Genomic DNA, 21,505 nt, shown 5'->3' with positions numbered 1-21,505 from the left:
GGGACCCGCGGCAAAGAGAGGGCCAGAGAACGGGGCTGTGCTCCAGGGTGTTTTTATTGTACAGAGAACGGCCCCACGCGGGTAAGAGGGCAGGAGGTGGCAGCTGCAGAGCCACGCAGAACCGGGGACCACAGCACAGGAACCCACAGAGCCATGGGGCAGCACCTACGGCGTGGGCGGCATGGAAAGCGGTTTATTGCACAAAGGACAGCAAGCAGCGGCTGTGGGCATCGGGCCAGTAAACAAGCGGCGTGGGAGCGGAAACCTTCTGTCAGGGAGCGGCGGGAGGATCCAGCCTTCCAGCAAGTGTGGCAACAACGTGCACTAAACCGGGACAGGTGCACGAGACCGGACCTGTCCCAGCTCCAACGGGCACATAGCTGCCCTGGGCAGGAATGGGAAATGAAGACTGCTCTGCTAAATACCCTGGGATGGCTGCAGAAGGAAGAGGTGCCAGTGGATGGAGACTGCTCACAGACTCCAAGAGGTAATGCCTCCAGCTCCACCTAGAGAGGCTCCACTCCATCGTGGGCCAGTGGCCAAGGATGGCCCCATGTCTCAAGGCAGACAGCTTTCGGGATTGTCCTCTCGCCAGCAACACCTACGTTCAAGGCTTCAATTTCAGCTCCATGACACTAGCTCACACCTGGACAACCTCAGTTCACACGTGCTGTGCTCCTGGGGCCCATCGGTGGGAACTGTCTCTCTCTATATGGGATTCTCAGGAGATAAAGGTTTCACTGGTCACATAAGATCCCCTGTGCTAGCATGGCCCTGGGAGGGAATGTTAGGTGCATGGCAGGGACAGGATCCAGCTGCACAATAACAGGATGAAGTCCCCAGCTCAACATAGCCATGCACCAGTTTATTTGAATTAAAAATCAGAGCCCAGTAAGTCACAGGACCTCAGGGACACTTGGTTTAGAAGGACAGAATAGTTCTTGAGCCATCAGCTCTCAGATTTCTCTCAAGATACGTGTTTTCTCATGTCACCAGAAATGTAGTTGAACAGAGCAGAGAGGGATACCCCACAACTCCACGAGGGGGATACTGCAGGGCCAGCCTCTTGGCTAATGGCTTTGGGACACGCACAAAGACTGCAGGGACGGAGGCTGCTGGAGGTATAGGGATGGACTGCTGGGCTTAGGACAGGAATGGCACAAGGCAGAGACCACCAGAGAGAAGTTTTCAGTGGAGATTCTTATTGGAGAGGGGAGGACGTGAGAAATTGTTTCACCTCCAGGTATGAAAGTGAGACAGGTTTAAAAGAGGGACACTAGTCTGCCCCACACACTGATGCCACTGTGAATTACACCTGAAAGGAGAGTCCCAGATGGAAAGAGCGAAGCCAACAACGGAGCAGAGTTTGGTAGTGAGAAGTCCTCAGAGCTGGTTGTCAGAGGACAGCTTTGGTGCTGCCCAGCCCCAGGCTGGGATGATGGAGGAGGATGGAGCCTGCTGGCAGCAGCGAGTGGCTGAGGAGTTTGGAGGAGCACACCAGAGCAGCCCTCCAACTCAGCCCACCCAGCTCCCTGCCTGCTGCTGGTTGGACCAGCAGCCAACAGCCTCACAAAGCCTTCTCATGGAGAAATGTGTGCGGAGAAGCCTTTGGAGCCTACACTGGTAGGATGGCATTGCTAAGCATTTGCTTCCTCCAGCATAGGTAGGTGCTGGCTAAGATGGAAAAAGGATGGACAGCAGGGAAGAATGGCTGTGACGAGCAGGAGCCAGCAATGATGTCCCTGCTCCACAACACAAGGTGGATTTGACTAGGCTCTACAACTCATCTACAAGATACATTCAGCAGCGGCTTCAAGTGCTGTGGTTGGAAGTATTCTGCTTGTTTCTTTTCCCTCCCCATCTTCAACTGGTGGGGAAGGGAAAGCCACCAGCTCCAGGGCACCCCTTTGTCTTTACTTTGTGACTTGATGGATGGCATGAGCCAGGTAACCCACGTTGCCTGATGTAACTCCCGCCACAGAGATGCGTCCATCCTTTGTCATGTAGACTGAGAACTCCTTGATCAGCCGCTCCACCTGGGGTGAAAGAGCAAAGTTCAAACTGCAGGCCAACCTCTGCTGTGTCAGCAAAGTGCAAATTTACCCAGCTTGCTGAAACTCAAAGCAAATGGCTGCCAGCAGACAGGGCATCCTACTACCTGCAGAGTACCCTGTGCACCAAGAAAAATGCTGCTCAGCTCTCAGGCCGAGCAGCAACACTGCAGATGTTCAGCTGGAAGAGTCACCTCACTTGAGCTGACCTTTAAGGTCAGAGCAGCACCAAGTGACTGCTTGCTGTCATAGACATGACAGCTACATTTACTTTCAACCTCCCCAAGTACAGCAGGGAACAGAGCAAGACTGGGGTCCCCATGATGTGCCAGTGCTTAGGGCTTGGAGTAGTTCCTCTTGAGGAAGAAGTGCTTACAAGGGCTCATTTTGGTATCTGCAGTCAAAATCTTAACTGACAAGGACTGCCAATCACACTTTGATACCACTGGAATTGCGTTTACCTGCTCAGGCTTCAGCCCTGTGAAGCAGAACATGCCGATCTGGTCAGTGATGTGCTGCCAGTTGTGGGAGGATCCCTCTTTCTTGAGGTTAGATACCAGCTGAGTCCGCATGCTGATGATCCGGTCAGCCATGCCCTTCACCTCTGTGAGCCTAAGGAGCCAAACCAGGAACCATTCAGAGCAGGGATGGAACACACCAATGCTGCTCTCCCCACCCCAGTTACTGAAAATCAACCTCTCCACCTGGAGGGGCCCCATAGGGAAATGCAGATGAGCATGAAGATGTAGCTCCAGCTGGGGGAGCTGCTTCTTTCTCCTGATACCCGAAGGTGACCTCTTTTTATTTATTCCATTGCTGTTGGACACTACTACCAGAATATAGACATTTCTCACATCTGAAAGCCATGGATGCCACTACTCAAACCCAGTTAAAATACTATCTACAGATAAACCAAGACTGCAGGGGTAGCATTAGCAAACAGGTCCTGCTCCAAAGCAGCACAGCTAGGAAATGTCTCTGCTGAGCCCTGGATAAGGCACAAGTGTCAGGCTGCCAAAACAACACAGCCCCCAGCACGGCCACAGCACACTGCCAGCCTTTGTTCTGCCAGCTGCTGGGAGGGACCCGACACCAAGGGGGTGGGAAAACAGCACAGGCTGATGCCAGGAATCAGGCTTAGGGCATGAGGGTTACATTCCTGGGTCTTATTCCCAGGGGGCTTACGCTTCCCCTTCCCCCACATGAGACACATTACATGGCTGCACCACCTCAGACTTTCATGCTTCTCGCATAGGCAGTTCCTGCAGCCCTCAAATCCTTCAGGAGCTTTATCCCCTCCTTTACACTGTTTTCTTCCTCAGTAACACAAGGAAAACCTGTTTGTGTCAGGTTAAACTGACACCAGCTGATGCCAGGACATAAGCAGGGATTTCTTCAGAGTAAACACGGTTCTGACTGTTGCTGAAGCTCAGAGCTGCCTGTGACAGCAGCACACAGTAAGCAGAGCACAGGGCTGCAAAGAGACCTCGCTGTCATGAACATTACAGATTTCTCCTTACCACTCCTTCCGTAGGTCAGGGGTGTTCAGGATCAGAGAGGCAATGCGCGCTCCATTCACGGGTGGGTTGGAATACATGGGACGGATGAGGATCTTCAGCTGTGATTCGACCCTCTTGGCTTCATCTGCATCACTGCAGATCACTGTGAAGGCACCCGCACGCTCTCCTAAGAGAATCACAGAATATCTTGATTGGAAGGATCATCGAGTCCAGTTTTTGGCGCTGCACAGAACAACCCCAAGAATCCCACAATTCCTGTGTCTGACAGCATTGTCCAAACACTCCTTAAGCTCTGTCAGGCTTAGTGCTATGACCACTTCCCTGGGGAGCCTGTTCCAATACCCAGTCACCCTTTAGGTTAAGAACCTTTACCTAATATCCAGCCTAAATCCTCCCTGACATAGTTCTATGTCATTCCCTTGGGTCCTGTCACTAGTCACAGAGAGTCACTGCCCGTTGGGAGGAAGCTGATGCCTGCGATGAGCTTTGCCCTCAGTCTTCTCCAGGTTGAGCAAGCCAGGTGTCCTCAGCTGTTCCTTGTAAGGCTTCTCCTTTAGACTATTCACCATCTTTGTAGTCTCCTTTGGACACTCTCTGAAAGCTTTATATCCTTCTTATACTGTGGCACCCAACACCACACTTTAGTGGATCCTTGTTCTCTAGAATGGTCTCCACCAGCTCCTAATGGCTTATCTCTGCTCAGTACTGCAGGATGAACACAGGCAGCAGGAAGACACTGGCTGCTAAACCCTTGAGGTATTGGGATCCTACCAGCAGCCTGGATGCAATTATTTCCTCACCACGTGCCCTACTCACCATACAGCCCCATGTTCTTAGCAAAGGACTGTGACAGGACGATGTTGATGCCCTGCTCGATGAAATGCCGCACAGCCCAGGCATCCCGGTTGATGTCCCCACTGGCAAAGCCCTGGTAGGCCATGTCAAAGTACACGAGGAGGTTTCGTTTCTGCCAGCAAAGATGGAAGAGAGTGTCACAGAAGCTGAGCACCCCTCCAAGGAGGACAGCAGGCTGAGAAAAGCTATGCAGACAGCGGTCTGCCCACCTGCAGCCATTATCCTCCAGAAAGAGAGCCATTCCCCTTCACTCACCACAGAGAGAGCAGCCCAAAACCTGCAGCTACCCACCACACATCAAAACAGCAGCTAAAGACCCTCCAGTACATTTATGGGATGTGCAAGTCTGGCCCAGGAAGCAGAAGTAGATTCAACAGTAATACAAAAGTCTACTTCAGTGTCTTCTGTACTATCAGTTTCCAAGAAAATCACCTGGGAACTGTCTAGTCAGCCAGGCAGATACCCCAGATGCACTGCCCCTTAGTCAGATCTACTCTTCTGTAGGCCACACAAATCACTTTTATATCTATCAATTCTCAGGTCCCTACTAAGGCCAGGCATTTCCAAGCCAAATTTCACTGGCTACAGACTTGACAAAGCAGCAGGAAGGAGGAGAAGGTAGAACCTGTCCCTGTCTATTTCCAGCTGAAGCTTGCAAGGAGACACCAGGCATGTGAGAGATCTTCCAGCATTTTTAATACACCAGCACTGGGTGCTCCGCTCCAGCAATCACAGCTCGTGCTTTCACCCCTGCTGCTCTCCTTTCAGGTCTCCCTACTCCAGCTTCTTGGGAAGGTGCCAGCAGAAAGCCCCGTGGTCAGCTAGAAGCTTTCTGCATGCATTTGTCCTGGCTCCTGTCAGGAACATGAAACCCATCCTGGCTTCAGGGAAGGGAATAACCTCTAGTGAAGACCAGGTGCCACCCATGAAAGGCCAGAGGTGTGGTTTTCCCAGGAATGGCACAGTACCCCTGGGACATTGCTTACCTTCACTACAGCTGCCAACTCCTTCCATTGCTCCTGCCGGGGATCCACCCCAGTGGGGTTGTGAGCACAAGCATGTAAGAGGATGATGCTCTTCTCTGGAATTTTCTAAGGAAGATGTTACAGAGAATGAATCATCAGTGATATCTGAGCACTCTCCTCAGCAGATGTGACAGCTTAGATGAGCTCTGTGAGGCTTCTAGCCTTGATTTAATGCCTTCAGGCATCATAGAAAGAATATTCCAAACTGGAATGGACCCATAAGGAGTCCAACTCCTTGGCCCTGCAGAGGACAACCCCGAGAACTACACTATGTGCTCGAATTGTTCAAACATTCCTCAAACCCTGGCAGACTTGGTGCCATGACAACTTCCCTCAGGACCCTGTTTCAGTGGCCAACCACCCTGTGCATGAAAAACCTTTTGCTAATATCCAGCCTAAACCTTCCCTAACACCACTTCATGCCGCATCATCACATATAGGGTAAAATAAGATCAGCACCCATTTCCCCACATGACCTCCCTTCTTCCAGGCATGGAAGGCAACTCACAGAGATGTCATCCATGGCTCCAGAGAAGTCAAGGCTGCACGTCTTGGGGTCATAGTAGCGATAACCCTGAAGTTGCATGCCAGCATCACGGAAAATGGGAGTGTGATTGCCCCAGGACGGTTTGGGTAGATACACATCACGGCTGGCTTTGAAGAATCGTTGCTGGTCAATAGAAAAGACAGAGTATTCAAACAGGTTGAATACATTCAAGCAGTTAGAAAACCCTAAAAATTCAGCTCTGGTCAAAATATATCTTTCCTTTCACTGCTGGCCTGGCACTTACCAAAAAGTTGGCTCCAATTCGCAGAGATCCAGTCCCAGAAATACCCTGCACAGTAACATACTGCAAGGAAAGAAAAAAAAAAAAAAATCTGAGTCTGAGTAGCTATGTTGTGTTACAGGGAGAGCACAGTCACTATGTCAGCACTGGCAGCAGCACATCAAAACAGGGACAAGGGGCTGGAGGGACCACAGGGGTCAACAGCTCCAGCTCCAGAGCAGGGAGTTGGGCCTCCTGGCAAGGTTAAACCCCCTCCATATTCAGGGCTGTTTCACCCCAGCCTTCAGAGGAAGCAGTGATCCTTGGACCCAGTCAGCCCACAACTCAGAAGCATCAATACCCCACCAGTTCTTCTACATTTGCTGAGCACTCACATACCAACCGTGTGTCCTCCCTGCCCCCTGTGTCCCAGCTCTCCTTACCCGGCCGCTCTTGAAAGCCTCGCTGTTTTCCCCCAGAGCCAGTTCTGCGGATGCCCGGGTGAAATCTGCCAGTCCCCCGATGGGCAAGTATTCCTTATCCATCTTCTTGGCTGCTATCATGGCCTCTGCCTGGAAGGGAGGACACAAGCTCAGCGAGGAAGGCATCACCATGAAGAGAATGATGGACAGCTGAAGGTCACTTCTCTGCACATTTGGCTTGCTCGGAAGGGGCAAAGGTTGGTTTACAGGAGTTTCTCTGCAGGGCTCATTCCAAGCAAGGAGCAGCAGTAAACCAGTAAACATTTCAGATAAAACCCCACAGCCACCAGACCCCTCAGTGGGTGACAGCATTGGAACAGTGGAGCCAAGGAAAGCTGGCACCAGAAGAGAGCACCACTTCCAGCCCATTCCAAGTCAATGCTGCTGCACACACTTATTTGCCCGAGCAGGAATCGTCCTGCAAAAAAGCAAGACTTGAGTGTTACTGAGAGAAGATACTATCTCTACATAGGAGACATCCCTAAAACAGGTAGAGTAGCAAAACTTTTGCAGGGCCTTGTCATGCTAGGAGTGACACATACCCTGGCAGCACTGACATACCACCAGGAAATGTCCCTGTGACACCATCCAGGCTCCCTGGTTGTGACCCAGTTGCACCCTTCCCTCCCCCAGAGAGGGAAGGCAAGGGATGGCTTTAAGCCCCACACTGGTGAGATGCATGGAAAAGGCAATCTCCCTGCACCCTCCCTGTCAGTGCAGCCAATCAATGCATGTGTCAGCTGCCAGCTATTTACCAGACTATTTCTACCCCAACAGCCCTAAAAGACCCCATAATCCCCTCAAGGGCAATGTCCACACCCAGCTCCTTGGGTTGGAGTTTTAGACTGGCTTATGGAGGAACTGGTAACATCGGCTCAGCAGAATTTCTAAGACTAATCCACTAAGGGGCCAATGTAAGCTCCTTCCTCCCTTGTGGGTTGCCTAAAGAACATCGGCCTATTCAAGAAACACCTCGAAGTTCAGAGAACAGGTACATTGGAGAGTTCATGGAGTCAGCAACGAGTTAGTTACCTGAATGGGAACAGAACATGCATTTCCTGTTTTGTCCTGTACTACTTAATGGCTCTGTCGTGTCTGGAAAGCACTAGTCCTGCTAAGGGAGACATCCAGGAATACTATCCTGCTCTGTTAGAAACAAAGCTTATTTTAAGGACCAACAGACAAAACTTGCTTAGTGACCTTCCCCTTCCCTGACTCCCTCAGGGTACCTGGCACCTGGATCTGGCCCTGTCCAGCAGCCAGCACCCAGCTCACCTTGCGAACACAGTTCAGGACATATGGCTTCCCGTTGTCATCCCGATAGGCCCCCACACCCAGGTTCATCTTCTTGGAGTTGGTGTCTCGCTTGTAAGCTTCTGTCACCCCCAGGATGGGGTCGGGGGGACCCATCTCCACATGGGACCACCATGAGCTGAAAGGAGAAACAAGAAGCTAAGCATGAGGCTTCAGATGTGCATCAATGGAAACCCTCAAGGGAAATCTTATCTTTAAACCACTGAAAAAGGTACAAATAGTATTCAGAGAATTATCCAAAAAACCAAACCAAATTATTTAAGTAACATCATGTATTGCAGAATAGGCAAAGAGCCTCAGTTCATTGTGGCTGAAGATAACTGACTCTCTCTCAGTTATTAGCATGTTGAAATGCTCCTGTTTGCCTTATGTGCTAACACCACACAGAGCCCAGGAAACTAAAGCCTTGAACTCTTATGCTCTGGACAAGTGCCCAGAGCCTGCATGTGGGATTGCACAGGTTATTCCCCTTCAGGGAACCTTGGCCAGATGTAGGCAATTGCACAAAGCGTGAACATGGAGTCTCTTCCAAACTCCTGGAAAGGCTCTAGTACATGAAAACTAATTTGTTTTTCTCCCAACACTGGCTGACAGAACAAAGATATTTCCAATCCTTGCCCTACAAACTCTGCCTCCCCTGGTGTTGTAGACAAATGCTGTTTTCCAGGAAATCACAGTAGAGAGTTTCTTCCCCATGTGACAAGTGACAAGCTCTGATGTGAAGACCCTTCCCCTGCTATCAAGCATAAAACCTCGCTGCATCAGGCAGAGCTTTGTTCCCCCAACACGAGGAGCCACCTGCCTCTGCCTGGCTGGCAGCACATCCTGAAGATGGAGAGGCTCTCTTAATGTCAAGGGCAGAGCAGACCATGCTATAAAAAGAAACCTGTTATTTCCTTTGGCCACAGCCTCTGCCCTGTCCCACGTCCAGGCTTTGCAGACAGTGCAGGAGCAGCAGTGTGGCCTTTTTTAACCTGCCTGGCAGAGGGCCGTGGCTATCACAGCCCCCTCCTGAAGGCACAGCACACAGCTCTGAGTGTCCTGACTCATCACACAGGCACCTACCCAGGTCCCCCAGCTCAGCGGGGAACAAAGGGTGCAATACAAAGTAGATTGGGTTTATCTTCTGGAGGACAGAACTCAAGCCTTGATTACTGAAGGAGGAACAAACACACAGAGAGACATATCAGCTTGACTAAGCTTTGCTTTTTTCATCTGATAGTAAGATCCTTTCCCAATTTGGGAGTGCTGTCCTGGGGCTGGTCCCTGCCCCAGGCAATGCAGGCAGCCTGGAGCCAGCCCAGGGCCAGCCAGACTTCCTGCTGAATGTGTAGTGCAGATTCTGTAGGCAGATACAGAGATCTGTAGGCAGCAGGGCCAGGTGGGTTAAGGAAGCTCTAACCGTTCAGCAGAACTCACAAAATCACCTTTTCTCTCCACTCTGTTCCTGTTTTAGGTCCATTTAGGCTAAATTTACTCATTACAGAAAAGTTTTGCGCTCTCCCCTGTATGTACATTGCATTTCATGGAGCCCAAACATGATTTGCCCTCCTCAGACTAACTGCTCTTCCCATCTGTACACTAGCTCCAAATTTAAAAAAAAGCCTGTTTCTCCTGTTGTCAGGCTTTGAGGAAGAGGTAGAGCCATCTCAGATAGTTTAAAAATGGAAGATATGCTTAATGTTTTTTAGACCACTAACCAGTCTTAAATACTCTTAAGTATAGGATCAGCAAGGAAAGGAGGATGAGTCAGTCATGCCAGCAACACACACCCTCCAGAGAGGGACAGGGGCTGCAGCCAGTGTGGAGGGAGTGACCTGGGGAACCAACCTGAGCAGGACACGTCAAGGGGACTGTCAGGGCAAACTCCTGCTGCACGTTCAGGCAGCTTTGGACAAACCCCTCCCAATGTGTTCCTGGCAATAGAGAGGCAGGGAAAGAGAGAAACCATGTGCAATAATGTGGCTCTCTTCTGTTTACCTGGTTTAGGATTATTTTGGCATCAAGGGCTGCAGGAGCCTGGCCATCTATTTTAAAGAGCTGCTACTTTGGAGATGGTGACAGCACCTTTTTTCTCCTGAGTTTTTCCCCAAGCAGCTTACAGTGTTTGGGGTATTTAGGTCCCAATACTGCTAAGGCTTAGGCAGGTCACTGAGCTTTAACACACTGCAATTAATGCTGATCCTGCGGGCATTTACCTAAGCTGTAGCACTCCAGAGAGTTAAGTACTTTTGTTCTGAGCGGGTTTTTGTGTTGGCTTAAGGCTCCGAAGGGTAGGTTTAGGACTTACTTTCCCGTTCTCAGCCTGAAGGTTTCCAGGCGAAACAAGACTCCTCTGGTGTTTCCAGGGAGGTGAGCTTGCAGGGACACAGGAGAAAAAAGCCTAGGCTGAGTTGTCCAAACACATCAGCATATCACAGAGATCAGAGAGGCAAAACTTTCCCAAAGGGGTTTGGGAAAAAGAGATCTACTAGGGGTCCAAGGCCACAAAGCCTAACACACTGCAACCCCCATTACTGTCGTCCCTGCACTGCCTTGTATTTTATTTTGAGCAATTAAAAGAACATTGGGCTTGAATAAAGGTCAAAGCTATAAACTGCACATCTCTGCCAGGCCAGAGATATTCAGTGCAGAAAACTAACCAGAGGTAAACTTAAGCTGGGCTTGACCTACCCAAGGGATACTCAATGTAAGCCAAAGGAAGCACATTCTCCAGCTACAGGACTTCAACACAGAAGGTCCAGTTAAGAGTTTTGATGCTCACCAGAGCTGGTATCCAAATAATCTCTGTACTCTTCAGATACACTGGTCTTCTGAGCTGGTTTAATGCACAGCTGCAAGTGCAGTGGGACAGAGAAAGTGGGAAAATGCACGAGGAATTGCATAAATATGCAACGCTTTTCAAAAAAATATGTGGAACTTATGCCTCAAGACCTAAGAAGTGCTTAAGGAATCAAGCCAAGCCCGGAGAGCAAGCATTTACAAGCCCAGTGATGGTTTCCATTGTGGAGAGGCCAGCCCATGTTCCCTGAGGTACAGCCACATAAGATACTGGATTTCAGAAGCTTTGCCAAAGCCCCCACAGCAGTTCTGCAAGCTGGAGCAGAGTGAGGGGCCAAAGGCTGTCAGGCTGTCTGCAAACCACATCTAAAGCTAATATTTACACAAGAACAATGCCAACAGGCTGCTGGCTACTACAGGGCCTTTCAAACCTACAAATTCCTTGCCCCAGTGAGCATCGGGTAAGCTTTCCACCAAGAAAAGTATTTAAATAGCTGTCTTGTGATACGTAAGAGAAGCAGACTGAGTTATCACCCTAATTACCATTTGTGTGCCATGGAGCCGTTTTAACTATTTCCTATCTCTTTATCTCTGTTCTGCTTTCAGAAAGAGCAATCTCAGCACAGAGTAATGGTAGCAGCTGGAGCACCACATTATATTCCTGAAGATAAGGAAACAGAAACTGCTAATCAGTGCTTGGCTTCCCTTGTTACATAATAAGCAACATTCCTGAAAAGGAAAAAGGAGGCTGTGCACAGAGGCTCCTTACTCACAAAATTTAACAACCTCTCTTGGGTGACCTCGCTGCAATTTGGTAATTTATAGTTTGCTGTATAACAAGTTTGAGAAAAACAAAGCTTATGCCAGCAGGCTCCATACCTTTCACAGGCCTGCTACAGTCCACGGGCACAAAACACAAGTTCTAGACAGCTGCTCTTCTGCCCCTGTCCAGAAGAGCCAGAAGGCTGGCTTAGAAGCAGTAGTGACTGCTAGAACGGGGATTTAAAAAAAACCACTACTTTCCTGCTCTGACGTAGGCTGGAAACTGTTTCTTAGAGACTTCCCCACTAGTGAGGCCAGAGGAGTCAAAGGGTTCTGGAGAACAGCAAGGCCTCATCCAGATCCTTCTGCTTCTTGGCCACCTGGTCTCAGTGATGTTGCCAGCCCCTGTGGCTCTCAGGTCAGCTGTACTTTGTGGAAGTTTTTCTGGGCTTTTCACACAACTCCAGCAGCACCCCGCATCCTTCTATCCAAACCTCTCCTGACCAGAGACAGCAGAATCCATAGCTGCCAGTGCAGGACTGGTCCTCACAGAAACACAGTCACTCCCATCCTGCTCCTGCCAGCGTTTGTACCCCTGAGGGCACAGCTCTAGCACAGCCAGCACTACTCCTGCCCCATTTCATGGATCGTGGGGTCAGTGCAGACTGCTGCACCGTGCATGATCTCCAGGCCCACTGCACAGCTCAGAGGTCCCTTTGGTCCTGCTACACAGGGCAGCCAGACAGCACCACCTCAGCCCCATTTCATAGCACACAGAATCCTGGAATGGTTTGGGCCGGCAGAGACCTGAAAGATTACCTTGTCCCTGCCATAGACCTTCCACTAGACCAAGGTGCTCCAAGCCCTGTCCAACCTGGCCTTGAACACTTCCAAGGATGTGATAGGCACAGTTTCTCGGGACAACCAGGTGCCAGGGCCTCACCACCCTTACAGGGAAGACTTCCTTCCGAATATGTAATCTAACCCTGCCCTGTCAATTTAAATCCATTCTCTCTTGTCCTGGCACTCCATACCCTTATCAAAAGTCCTTATCGAGCTCTCTTGCAGCCCCTTTAGATACTGGAAGGCCACAATTAGGTCACCCCAAAGCCTTCTCTCTTCCAGGTTGAATAACCCCCGCTCTTTCACTCAGCTTTTTCCCATAGAAATGGTGCTCCATTACTCTGATTATCTTTGTGGCCCCCTCTGGACTTGTTCGAACAGGCTGATATTCTTCCTGTGCTGGGGTCCCAAAGGTGCAGCAGTGCTGCAGGTGGGGTCTCAGCAGAGTGGACCAAAGGGGCAGAATCCCCTCCCTTTACGTGATGCCTACACTGCCGGTGATGCAGCCCAGGACATGGCTGGTTTCTGCGCTGCGAGCGCACATGGCCGGGGCACGTCCAGCCTCTCATCGACCACATCATTCGTGCCCTGTAGCAGCGTACATCACTAGCAGCACCCTGGCCCAATCACTCAAGGCAAAGGGTGTCCCCAACTCATCGTTAAGGCACAGGGTGTCCCCAACCCATCGTAAAGGCACAGCTCCCCACGGCCCCATTTCTCGGGGCTCCCCGCTGCCTACGCGCCCTCCACGGCGGCGCCTCAAGGGCAGGCGGGGGGCGCCGGGCTGCGCCGCAGCCAATCAGAGGGCGAGGGCCCCCCTCCCCAGCCAATCCGAGCGCGGTCCGTCCCCCCAGCAACCCCCTTCCCCAGCGCGGCGTCACCCCCTCCCTGCAGCCTCCCCCCATCGCCACCTCGGAGCGGGGCTCAGCTGCGGGAAAACCCCTCCGCCGACACCGGCGGGTGGCCCCAGGGGCTGAGCCACCTCTCAGCCTTCACCTGGCGCGGGAGGCGGCGGCGGCGAGACGCGGGGCGGCGAAGAGCCGGCGGCTGTGCAGGAGCGCCATGGCGGCAGCAGCGGCGGTGGCGGCGGCAGGCGGGCACTTCACACCACGGGCACCGGCTGAGCGCTCCGCCCCGCGCATGCGCCGCCGCGCGCCGGGCACCGCCGGCGCTGCCCCCTGGCGGCCGTTGGGGGTCAGTGCAGCCGCGCCGCTCGCCCGGTCCGCGCTGTGCTGGGCTGTGCTGGGCTGCGCTGAGCTGTGCTGAGCTGTTCTGGGCGGTACTGGGCTGTGCTGGGAGGTGCTGGGCTGTACTGGGCTGTGCTGGGCTGTGCTGGGCTGTGCTGGGCGATACTGGGCGATACTGGGCGGTACTGTGATATGCAGGACTCGACTGGGGTGTAGTGGGCCATGCTAGGCTGTACTGGTCCATCTTGTACCGGGCCATACTGGCTATACTAGGCTGTCCTACACTATGCTGGGCTGTAGTAGGCTATACTGGGATATGGAGGACTCAACTAGGGCATGGTGGGCCATACTAGGCTGTGCTGGACCATCTTGTACCACGCTGTACTTGGTCATACTGGGACATACAGGATGGTATTGCACCATACTAGGCTGTACAGCGCTGTACTTGAGCTGTATAGGACTGCACTGCACCATATGGAGCCATAAAAGTCCACACAGGGCAGTCTTGGGCAACAGTGAGCTATACAGGATTGTAACACACCGTATAGGACTCTATAGGGATATACAGGGCTGTACTTGGCCATATGAAGCTGTGCAGGACTGTACTGGGCCATATGGAGCTGTACTTGGTGCCATTCTGGAATGTACAGGGCTATGTGGAATTGTAAAGGTCTGTACTGGACTGTGCTTAGCCATATAGGACTGTACAACACCATACAGGTCTTTATAGTGTGGTACTGGGCCATACTGAAATGTATTGAGCAACAGAGGGAGGTACAGTGCTGTACTGGGCCATACTGGGCTATGTGGGGCTGTACTGGGCCATATAGGACTGCACTGTACCATACTGGACTGTACTGAGCCATAGTGAGCTGTGTGGGATTTTACTGGGTCATAATGTGCTGTACACGTCCAGATGGGACTGCACTGCACCCCATACTGGGCCATACAGGCCTCAACTGGCCTGCACTGGATAGTACAGGATTGGGAAAAGTTGTGCTGAGACTCCACCAACATTGTCACCCTGGGATTGGTTTCCAGGGAGTGGGGGAAACAACCCTTGGGGTGTTCCAGAGGCTTTGGCAGGGTCTGGGAGTGGTGACTGGAAGGGGTAACTGGCAGGCTGGGCACCCAGCCCACCTGCATTCTGCTCCCCAGGGATTTTCCAATGACCCTCAGTCCAAAGGGGCTTTCCTAAATGCTCTCTTTTCCCCACCCAGCAGCCACAGCCTCTGTGGGATCAGAGTGTGGGGATGTCACCCTCCTTCCTGTCACCCCGCAGCACACCATGGGATGGAGAAATAGGGTCTACAGTCTAGCAGTACTTGAATTTATTAGTAAACTGTTCTTTGGTAAATGATAAAAACTCAAGAGACCAAAGGAATGAAAACAACACCCCCACAAAGAAAAAAAAATCATATAATTGAACAAACCAGGCAGATGGAAAAAAAAAAAAAAGAGTTTTCCCCCCCAAATGGGATTTTAGCAACCTACAGCAAACCCAAGAGCTGTTAGGGGAGCTCTGCAGTGATGGGGGCTCCCCCTTGTGCTTGTTTTCAGGGAGGAGGAGCGTGGGCTGTGTGTATGGGGGTCCTACATGGGGGGCTCATTGCAGAGCACCATCTCCAGTTCCTTGCGGTAGAGTTTGCCCCCGTCGGAGAGGTTCATGATGCTCTTCCTGTAGTTGGTGAGCTGCTGGATGTTCATCTCCTGCAAAGCATGGGGGCAGTGGGGGTGGGCATTCCCTGTCTCCCTGGAGAGTACCCCCAGGCTGAGATTACACTCCCCCTAGCTCCAGTGCAGCTTCCCATGAGGATGCAGGATCAGCATCAGGACCAGCATCTCCTGGTCCCCATGGAGTATGGACATGGAAAGATGCTGCTGGGAGAGGGGAGAAGGAACTGGGGGGCTCTGGGGGTGGCACTTGAGCTTTGTCCCCACTTACTTTCTTATTCTTCTCATACAGGTCTTTCAAAAGTGCATCCAGCTCATTCTCATCAATGAAGCCATTTCCATCCTGGATAGTGTGGGAGGGACATCAACAGCAGGAAGGACACAAGCCTTGCAATTCCCCCTTGGCATGGGCATCCCCAGACCTTCACCCAGCACAGCCAGAGGTAAACCCAGTTCTCCCATCCCAAACCAGAGCAGGGATTACCCCAACCAAAACCATATGATTTGGGGTTATTTTTGGCCAAGTTATATTTATCTGGAGCAGTTTCCCATGAGGCAACTCCCTACCTTGTCGTAGAAGGCAAAGATGGCATTGAACTCATCTGAGGACAGCTTCATTCCCTGGGAAGTGACAAGGGACACCAGGGTATGAGAAGGGCTGGAGGTACAAGCAATGGGAGTGGGTTGTTTTTGTTGTTATTATTAGCAGTAGGAGTAGTATTATATTACCTGAAACTTCAGAAGAAAGTTTTCTTGCACAGGCAAAAGTCTGAAAAACAATAAGGGCAGGGAAGAGTGGGAAGTAGCCAGAAAAAGACACTTTCTTAAATCACAGTGATGTTTTGCTCAGAAACATGAGTAAATTAACGAGGAAAACAGTTTTCCCTGGAAGCTGGAGCAGACTCTTCCTAAATACAAGCATTTCAGGTGTCTTTCCCTCCCCAGCTCTTCCTTCTTGCTGCCCATGACCTTACCGGGACATCTCGGAGAGGCCCAGCTTTCCATCACCGTTCATGTCGAACATCCGCAGCTGTGGGGGTACAAACAGTACCCTGTCACCCATCAGCTCCTCCTCCCCTGCATGCCACCCACTTGGGGTGCTGAGACCCCCGGAGGGGACACAGTGCCCCAGGTCCCACTTACAATGGTCTGTGTGTACTCCTGCAGCTTGGGCTCATCGTAGGGCCTGTTTGCCTTCTTCAGCAGGTCCGACAAGAAGCCCTGGGAGGAGAGGGTTTTGCCGACTGTCCTCACCCCCAGCTGTCCCAGCAGGGATGTCCCATTGGCAGGGACCCAGCCAGCCCACCCTGTGCCCACAGCCCACCTTGAGCTCGTTGGCTTCGATGTAGCCACTGCGATCCGTGTCGTACCTGCGCCAAGCCTGTGGAGGGGCTGCCATGAGCCTTTGTGGGGGCTCATGTCCCCCACTCCCCCCTGACGTGTGTGTGTGTCCCCCCATAAACCCCCTCTGAGGGTGTCCATCACCACCCTAAAGGAGATGGGGCCATCTCACAGCTCCCATTGGTGTCACCTGCTCTCCCTTGGGGCTGGATGCTTTTGTTCAGAACCAAGAGTTCAAGCGCCTTTATCCTCATGTCAGGATGCAAGACCAGGCTTTAATATTTAATAATATTTAATTACATCCCTCAACTAAACAATCGTGCCTGCTTACCCCCCTCCCCCATGGCACGGGGTGCTCTTCTTTCAGCCTTCCCTTCCACCCAGGGTTCAGTTTCCATGTACAAGCTCCTTCCTATCCAGGATGCTGCGCATTCCCTTCCACCCCCAACTGTTTTATTGCCCAGCTGCAATTTCTCTCCCACCTTTGTGGTTTCACCCCATACAAGGGCACGGCGAGGTTGTGGGGTCGCCCAGAGCATTGTTGGCTTTGGCACATCCCTTGGGCACTTATGAGCAACTATGAGGGGAAGTTTACAAAAAAGCCCCAAATCCTTGCAGCTCAGTTTGCCTGGAGGCTGGAATGAGGCACCTAGCTGCCCTGAGAAGGGGTGCTGAGAATTGGGAAAACTCATCACACTCCTGCTCTTCCCTAAACCAGCACTACCTCCCAGTGCTGAGTTAATGCCAAGAGTTTTGGAGAGACCAGGGGAGGTTTGGGCAGTTCAAGCTCCCAGTTTTTTACCCATGGTAGAGCTGGACTGAATTCCCTGGGGATCCCCCAGTGGAGGCTGTCCCACTCACCTCCATGAACTCTGAACTGGAGCCCACATGCTGGCGGAAACACAGCAGAAAATTCTCCTCCGTGGGCAGGATCTGGGCCAGCTGTGGGGAACACAGGCATGGTGGAATGATGGAGGGGAAACACGAGCATGGGGGTGGAACACAAACAACCTGGGGTTTGTTAAGTCCAGCACTGCTCACCTCTGCCATCTCGATTTTGCCATCCGCATTTTTGTCGTATTTGTGCATGAACTCCTTCATCTTGTCACCCAAATTGTCCTTCTTTGAGTCCTGCCAGCAAGGAGAGAGGGGATGGGAGCATTTTCCCCATTCCCTGTGCTGGTGTACTCCCACTTTCCTCGCAGAAGAGGCCCATTCCCACTCATCAGTGCCCAAAGGATATGGGGCTGATATCTTTGGGCACAAGAGAACAGGGGAAGGAGGGCGCAAAACCAAGAGATGCTCTTACCACACCCGCCCCCTTTCTTGCACTTTCCAGCTCCTGGAAGAAATTTTCCAGCTCTTTGCCTTCAATGTAGCCATTTCCTGGGGGAGGAAAAAATGCAGTAAGACTTCCACAGTGTCAGAGCACAGGAGAGAGACAGCTGCTCCCAGGGGACACAGCTTGTTCCCTCTGCACCAGGACATGGCTCCAAGGCAATTGTGGCAGCAAGAAAACACCAGCCTATGCTGATGCTGAGCATTAGGCATACTGTTGATGCTCAAATTTGCCCAGGTGACACACAGCCCTAGACTTGTCCCTTGCACTCATTTGTAGAGTACAGATTTTGCTCATCTTGGTCTTTGCTGCATTTTCTGTATCTGATACTTCAATTAGATGCCTTAAATAAAGGCACCCCATCCCATACAAGCATCTCCCAACTCCCTGTGGGGGCCATAAGGGCAAATGGGGAGCAGAGGTAAGGCACCCAGCACAGCATCCTGGCTGCAGGATCAGCCTCAGGAAGGGGTGACCCCAGTGCCAATCTCCAGCATGGCCAGGAGCTCCAAAAGATTCCTGTCCTGTGTACCTCGCACCTCTCATGGCGGTATCTTTGCTGAGATGTGATTCCTTTGGAACCCGGGGTATCCACAGCCCTGCCCTGCCTGTGGGATGCTCGATGGCCGGATGGCTCAGCCAGGGCTCAGCCACACACAGCTCCCACAGTGCTGGCCCTTGGTGGCTTTGGGGAGTGGCTGCTGTGCCTGGAAGCAGCAGGGTCACGTCACAGCTGGGGACAGCAGTGAAGACACTGGCTCCATGGTGCTGTCCCTGCCAGAAATCCTCCCTTCCAAGAACATCCGGACACAGCAGAGGGATGTTGCCCTGTCCCCTGAAGTGCTTGGCTGAGGGATAGCCAGGGCTCTTACTTGTGAACATTTCCCTCAGGACTGTTCTGCATTTCAGCCTCTGGAGGCTTGGACCACAGCTCCCTGCTCTGCACCACCTTCGGCATTATCACCTGCAGGCTCCCTGGCAGCATCTGCTCCCCACTGCAACACAGCAGCTGGGAATAACCATCCACATCCCGGCTCGAAGCACTGGGGTACCTTCCCAGGGTACCTTCCTCTTTCGTGACCACATCCCAATGGATGAGTAGCATCCTTCCCAGGAGGGGCTGAGGGGCTTGGGTGATAATGGGGTGCTGGTGTGAGCCACTTGGCTTCCCACCACTCTTCCCAGGGGCTTTGCTTTTGTGGGTGCAGGAGAACACCAAGCGGTTTTGAATTCAGTTGGGGAAAAAAGAAAAATCTGCAGGAGTTTTGAGCTGGGAAAAAAGAAAAGCTGTGACCAGTAGCTTGGCTTCTTCCAAGCAGCAGCTTGGACAAGTCTGATCCATGTCCGCAGAGCAGTGGGATGTGGAGTGTCATGGAAAATCCCCTCCGGAGAGCCACAGCCAGTCCATGGAGCTCCACCTCGGAGCCTAGGGGCAGCTGTGGCTGGTAAAGTGAGGACATCAAAAACATCCAGGGGGACATCTCTGGGGCATGACAAGCCTTGAGGGAAAGCAGCTCAAGGCATGGAAGCCGCATGGAAGGGGTTTAAATGCAGGGATGAGCTTGGGCGAAGCAGTCCCATGCACAGGGGAGTGAACCCCAGGTCCCTCCATTGGCACAGGGAAGCAACCAGGGCTGTTGGAGCTCCTGCCTGGTGCAGCCGAGCATTGTCCTTGTCAAGGCCACCTTCTTTCCCGACGCCTGAGTCCCTCCTCTCCTGGGCACCTGCCGTGCCGCAGCTCGACAGCCTTGCCCTGCCTGGGGGCCGTGGGCCAAGCTGGATCCGTGCCTGCCACTGTGTTTTAGAGATGACAGAGCACATCCAAGGGCGCAGTGGGATGCGCTGCAGGGAGGCAGCTGGACACCCACATCACTCCCACTGGAGTGCCACCTTCCCAACCCCTTGGTGGCTGCTTCAGTGCCAGCTCCAGCAGTGACAGGGACCTGTGTCTGTATCCCCGATGCTGTGAGGCTGCGGGGGGGGAGGAACCTCAAAATGCAGCCAGGAGCAAGCCGAGCTCCAGTTCAGCAGTGCAGCTGGGAAGGCTACATGACGCAGTTCCCAGGAGGTTTTTGGTCCCCAAACCTCTCTGCAGGAACAGGAGACTCAGTGAAGAACATGAGCTTTCCCCATGGCTGCTGTTCGCAGCGGGCTGAGCCTCCTTCATGGCACCACAGCGCTGGAAGAAACTGTTTTCCCAAAAAACAATGCTGGTTTTTACATTTCCCCCCCTTTCTGGGGCTGACAGTGGTAGGAACAGGGATGTCGATCCCGATGTGACTCCGTGGGAACGCGACATCCCCATAGTGGACACAGTTTTTGCCACAGCATCCCCCAGGGAGAGGATTTGTGAGGCCGGGGAGCAGGCAGGCAGAGACCAAGCACTCCAGACGTGGAGGGACCGTTCCTCAGCCTGCTCCGGGCGTGGGACACCCGCTCTGTCACTCCTGGCAAGGAGGTGGCCCTGGGGCCAATCTGGTGGCCTCGCTGCCCCTTTCCCTCCAGATACCAAGTGTGGGGCACTGCCGAGGCGGGGAGATGGAGGGGACCGAGGGTGGACACTGGGCACCCCGGGAAGGGCAAGACGCCCAGAGCAGCACCCAGAGGTGACACCAGCCCCGAGCGAATCCCAGCTCTTTAAGGGACCCAGGGGACATGCCAAGGAGACCCGGGATATCCTGGGCTCAGCGTCCCGTGGGCTGGGGGCTCCCAGTGGGATCCAGTTCTGGGGCTCCCCATCCTTTCCCGAAAGGGAGATCCTGGGGACCGATCGCTCCCCCGACCCTGGAGCTTCAACCGACGGGGTTGCCCCCCAGAGACTCTCCATCACCCCAGAGACTCTCCATTCTGGAGTCTCTGCATCCCGGGGGCTCTCCATCACCCCGGAGGCTCACCGCTATCCCCAGGCTGCGGTGGTGGAGGCTCTATCCTCTCCTCCGGGATGTCCAGGGACTCTTCACCACCCCCTTTCAGCCCCGCGCCCCCAGGGATGCTCAGCCCGCTGCCCTCCCCGCCGGTTTTTTGAGGAGAGAAGTGTCCCGCGCGCCCCGGGACTGACCGTCCGCGTCGAAATGCCGCCAGATGTCGAGGAACTGGGAGGCGGTGAGCTCGGCCAGGTGGAGGTGCGGGGCCTGCTGCGGGCCGGCCATCCCGCTCCCGATCCCGCTCCCGATCCCGCCGCTCCCGATCCCGCCGCCGCCCGCAGCCGCCTTTTATACCCGCCGCCGCCGCGCCACCCGCCGCCGCCAGAGGGCGCCGCCCGCCGCCCGGGACACCGGCCGGGCACGGGGGGCAGCGAATACCGGGACAGGGGGACACCGGGACGGGGGACACCGAGATACAGGGGGATACCGGGACACCGGGACAACGGGTACCAGGATACCGGGGCAGCGGACACCCGGACCGCGGGTACTGGGACAGTGGGATACCCGGACATCAGGACAGCGGGATATCGAGATATCAGGACACCAGAACATCGGGATACAAGAACATTGGGACACCAGGATACCGAGGTACTGGGACACCGGGACATCGGCATACCAGGATATTAGGACGCCGGAATAC

General features: G+C 53.2%; 2 protein-coding genes across 2 annotated transcripts; both read right to left on the bottom strand.

The window, feature by feature from the left end:
- Positions 1-36: 36 nt before the first annotated feature.
- GOT2 (glutamic-oxaloacetic transaminase 2) lies at positions 37-13,566 on the bottom strand. The gene is made up of 10 exons (XM_014880747.2): positions 13,397-13,566; positions 7,976-8,132; positions 6,662-6,790; positions 6,243-6,302; positions 5,960-6,121; positions 5,413-5,517; positions 4,388-4,538; positions 3,572-3,737; positions 2,513-2,663; positions 37-2,036 (listed from the first exon to the last, which is right to left on the bottom strand). The coding sequence occupies exons 1-10, from the start codon at positions 13,540-13,542 to the stop codon at positions 1,914-1,916; spliced, it is 1,350 nt and encodes a 449-aa protein (XP_014736233.2). The 5' UTR covers positions 13,543-13,566; the 3' UTR covers positions 37-1,913.
- Positions 13,567-14,896: 1,330 nt separating this feature from the next.
- CALB2 (calbindin 2) lies at positions 14,897-21,152 on the bottom strand. The gene is made up of 11 exons (XM_014880756.2): positions 21,000-21,152; positions 17,912-17,988; positions 17,644-17,733; positions 17,464-17,544; positions 16,586-16,642; positions 16,405-16,482; positions 16,236-16,291; positions 15,991-16,030; positions 15,829-15,882; positions 15,533-15,604; positions 14,897-15,297 (listed from the first exon to the last, which is right to left on the bottom strand). The coding sequence occupies exons 1-11, from the start codon at positions 21,088-21,090 to the stop codon at positions 15,181-15,183; spliced, it is 813 nt and encodes a 270-aa protein (XP_014736242.1). The 5' UTR covers positions 21,091-21,152; the 3' UTR covers positions 14,897-15,180.
- Between the last annotated feature and the right edge of the window lie 353 nt (positions 21,153-21,505).

This window comes from Sturnus vulgaris, chromosome 12 (genome assembly GCF_052056855.1).
Source record: "Sturnus vulgaris isolate bStuVul1 chromosome 12, bStuVul1.hap1, whole genome shotgun sequence".
NCBI classification, from domain to species: Eukaryota; Metazoa; Chordata; class Aves; order Passeriformes; family Sturnidae; genus Sturnus; species Sturnus vulgaris.
Note: the sequence above shows the minus strand (reverse complement) of the source record. Positions and strands in the feature narration are given on the sequence as shown.

What these genes read in the sequence shown, in the direction of transcription:
- CALB2 (XM_014880756.2), bottom strand. Translation starts at nt 21,090, where the DNA reads ATGGCCGGCCCGCAGCAGGCCCCGCACCTCCACCTGGCCGAGCTCACC. An exon ending in TCTTTGCCTTCTACGACAAG is followed by an intron (nt 15,605 to 15,828) that starts GTAGGGAGTTGC and finishes CACACTATCCAG; the next exon opens with GATGGAAATGGCTTCATTGA. An exon ending in TGTATGAGAAGAATAAGAAA is followed by an intron (nt 15,298 to 15,532) that starts GTAAGTGGGGAC and finishes CATGCTTTGCAG; the next exon opens with GAGATGAACATCCAGCAGCT.
- GOT2 (XM_014880747.2), bottom strand. Translation starts at nt 13,542, where the DNA reads ATGCGCGGGGCGGAGCGCTCAGCCGGTGCCCGTGGTGTGAAGTGCCCG. An exon ending in AGGCTTTCAAGAGCGGCCGG is followed by an intron (nt 6,303 to 6,661) that starts GTAAGGAGAGCT and finishes CTTTCCTTGCAG; the next exon opens with TATGTTACTGTGCAGGGTAT. An exon ending in GAATTGGAGCCAACTTTTTG is followed by an intron (nt 6,122 to 6,242) that starts GTAAGTGCCAGG and finishes TCTATTGACCAG; the next exon opens with CAACGATTCTTCAAAGCCAG.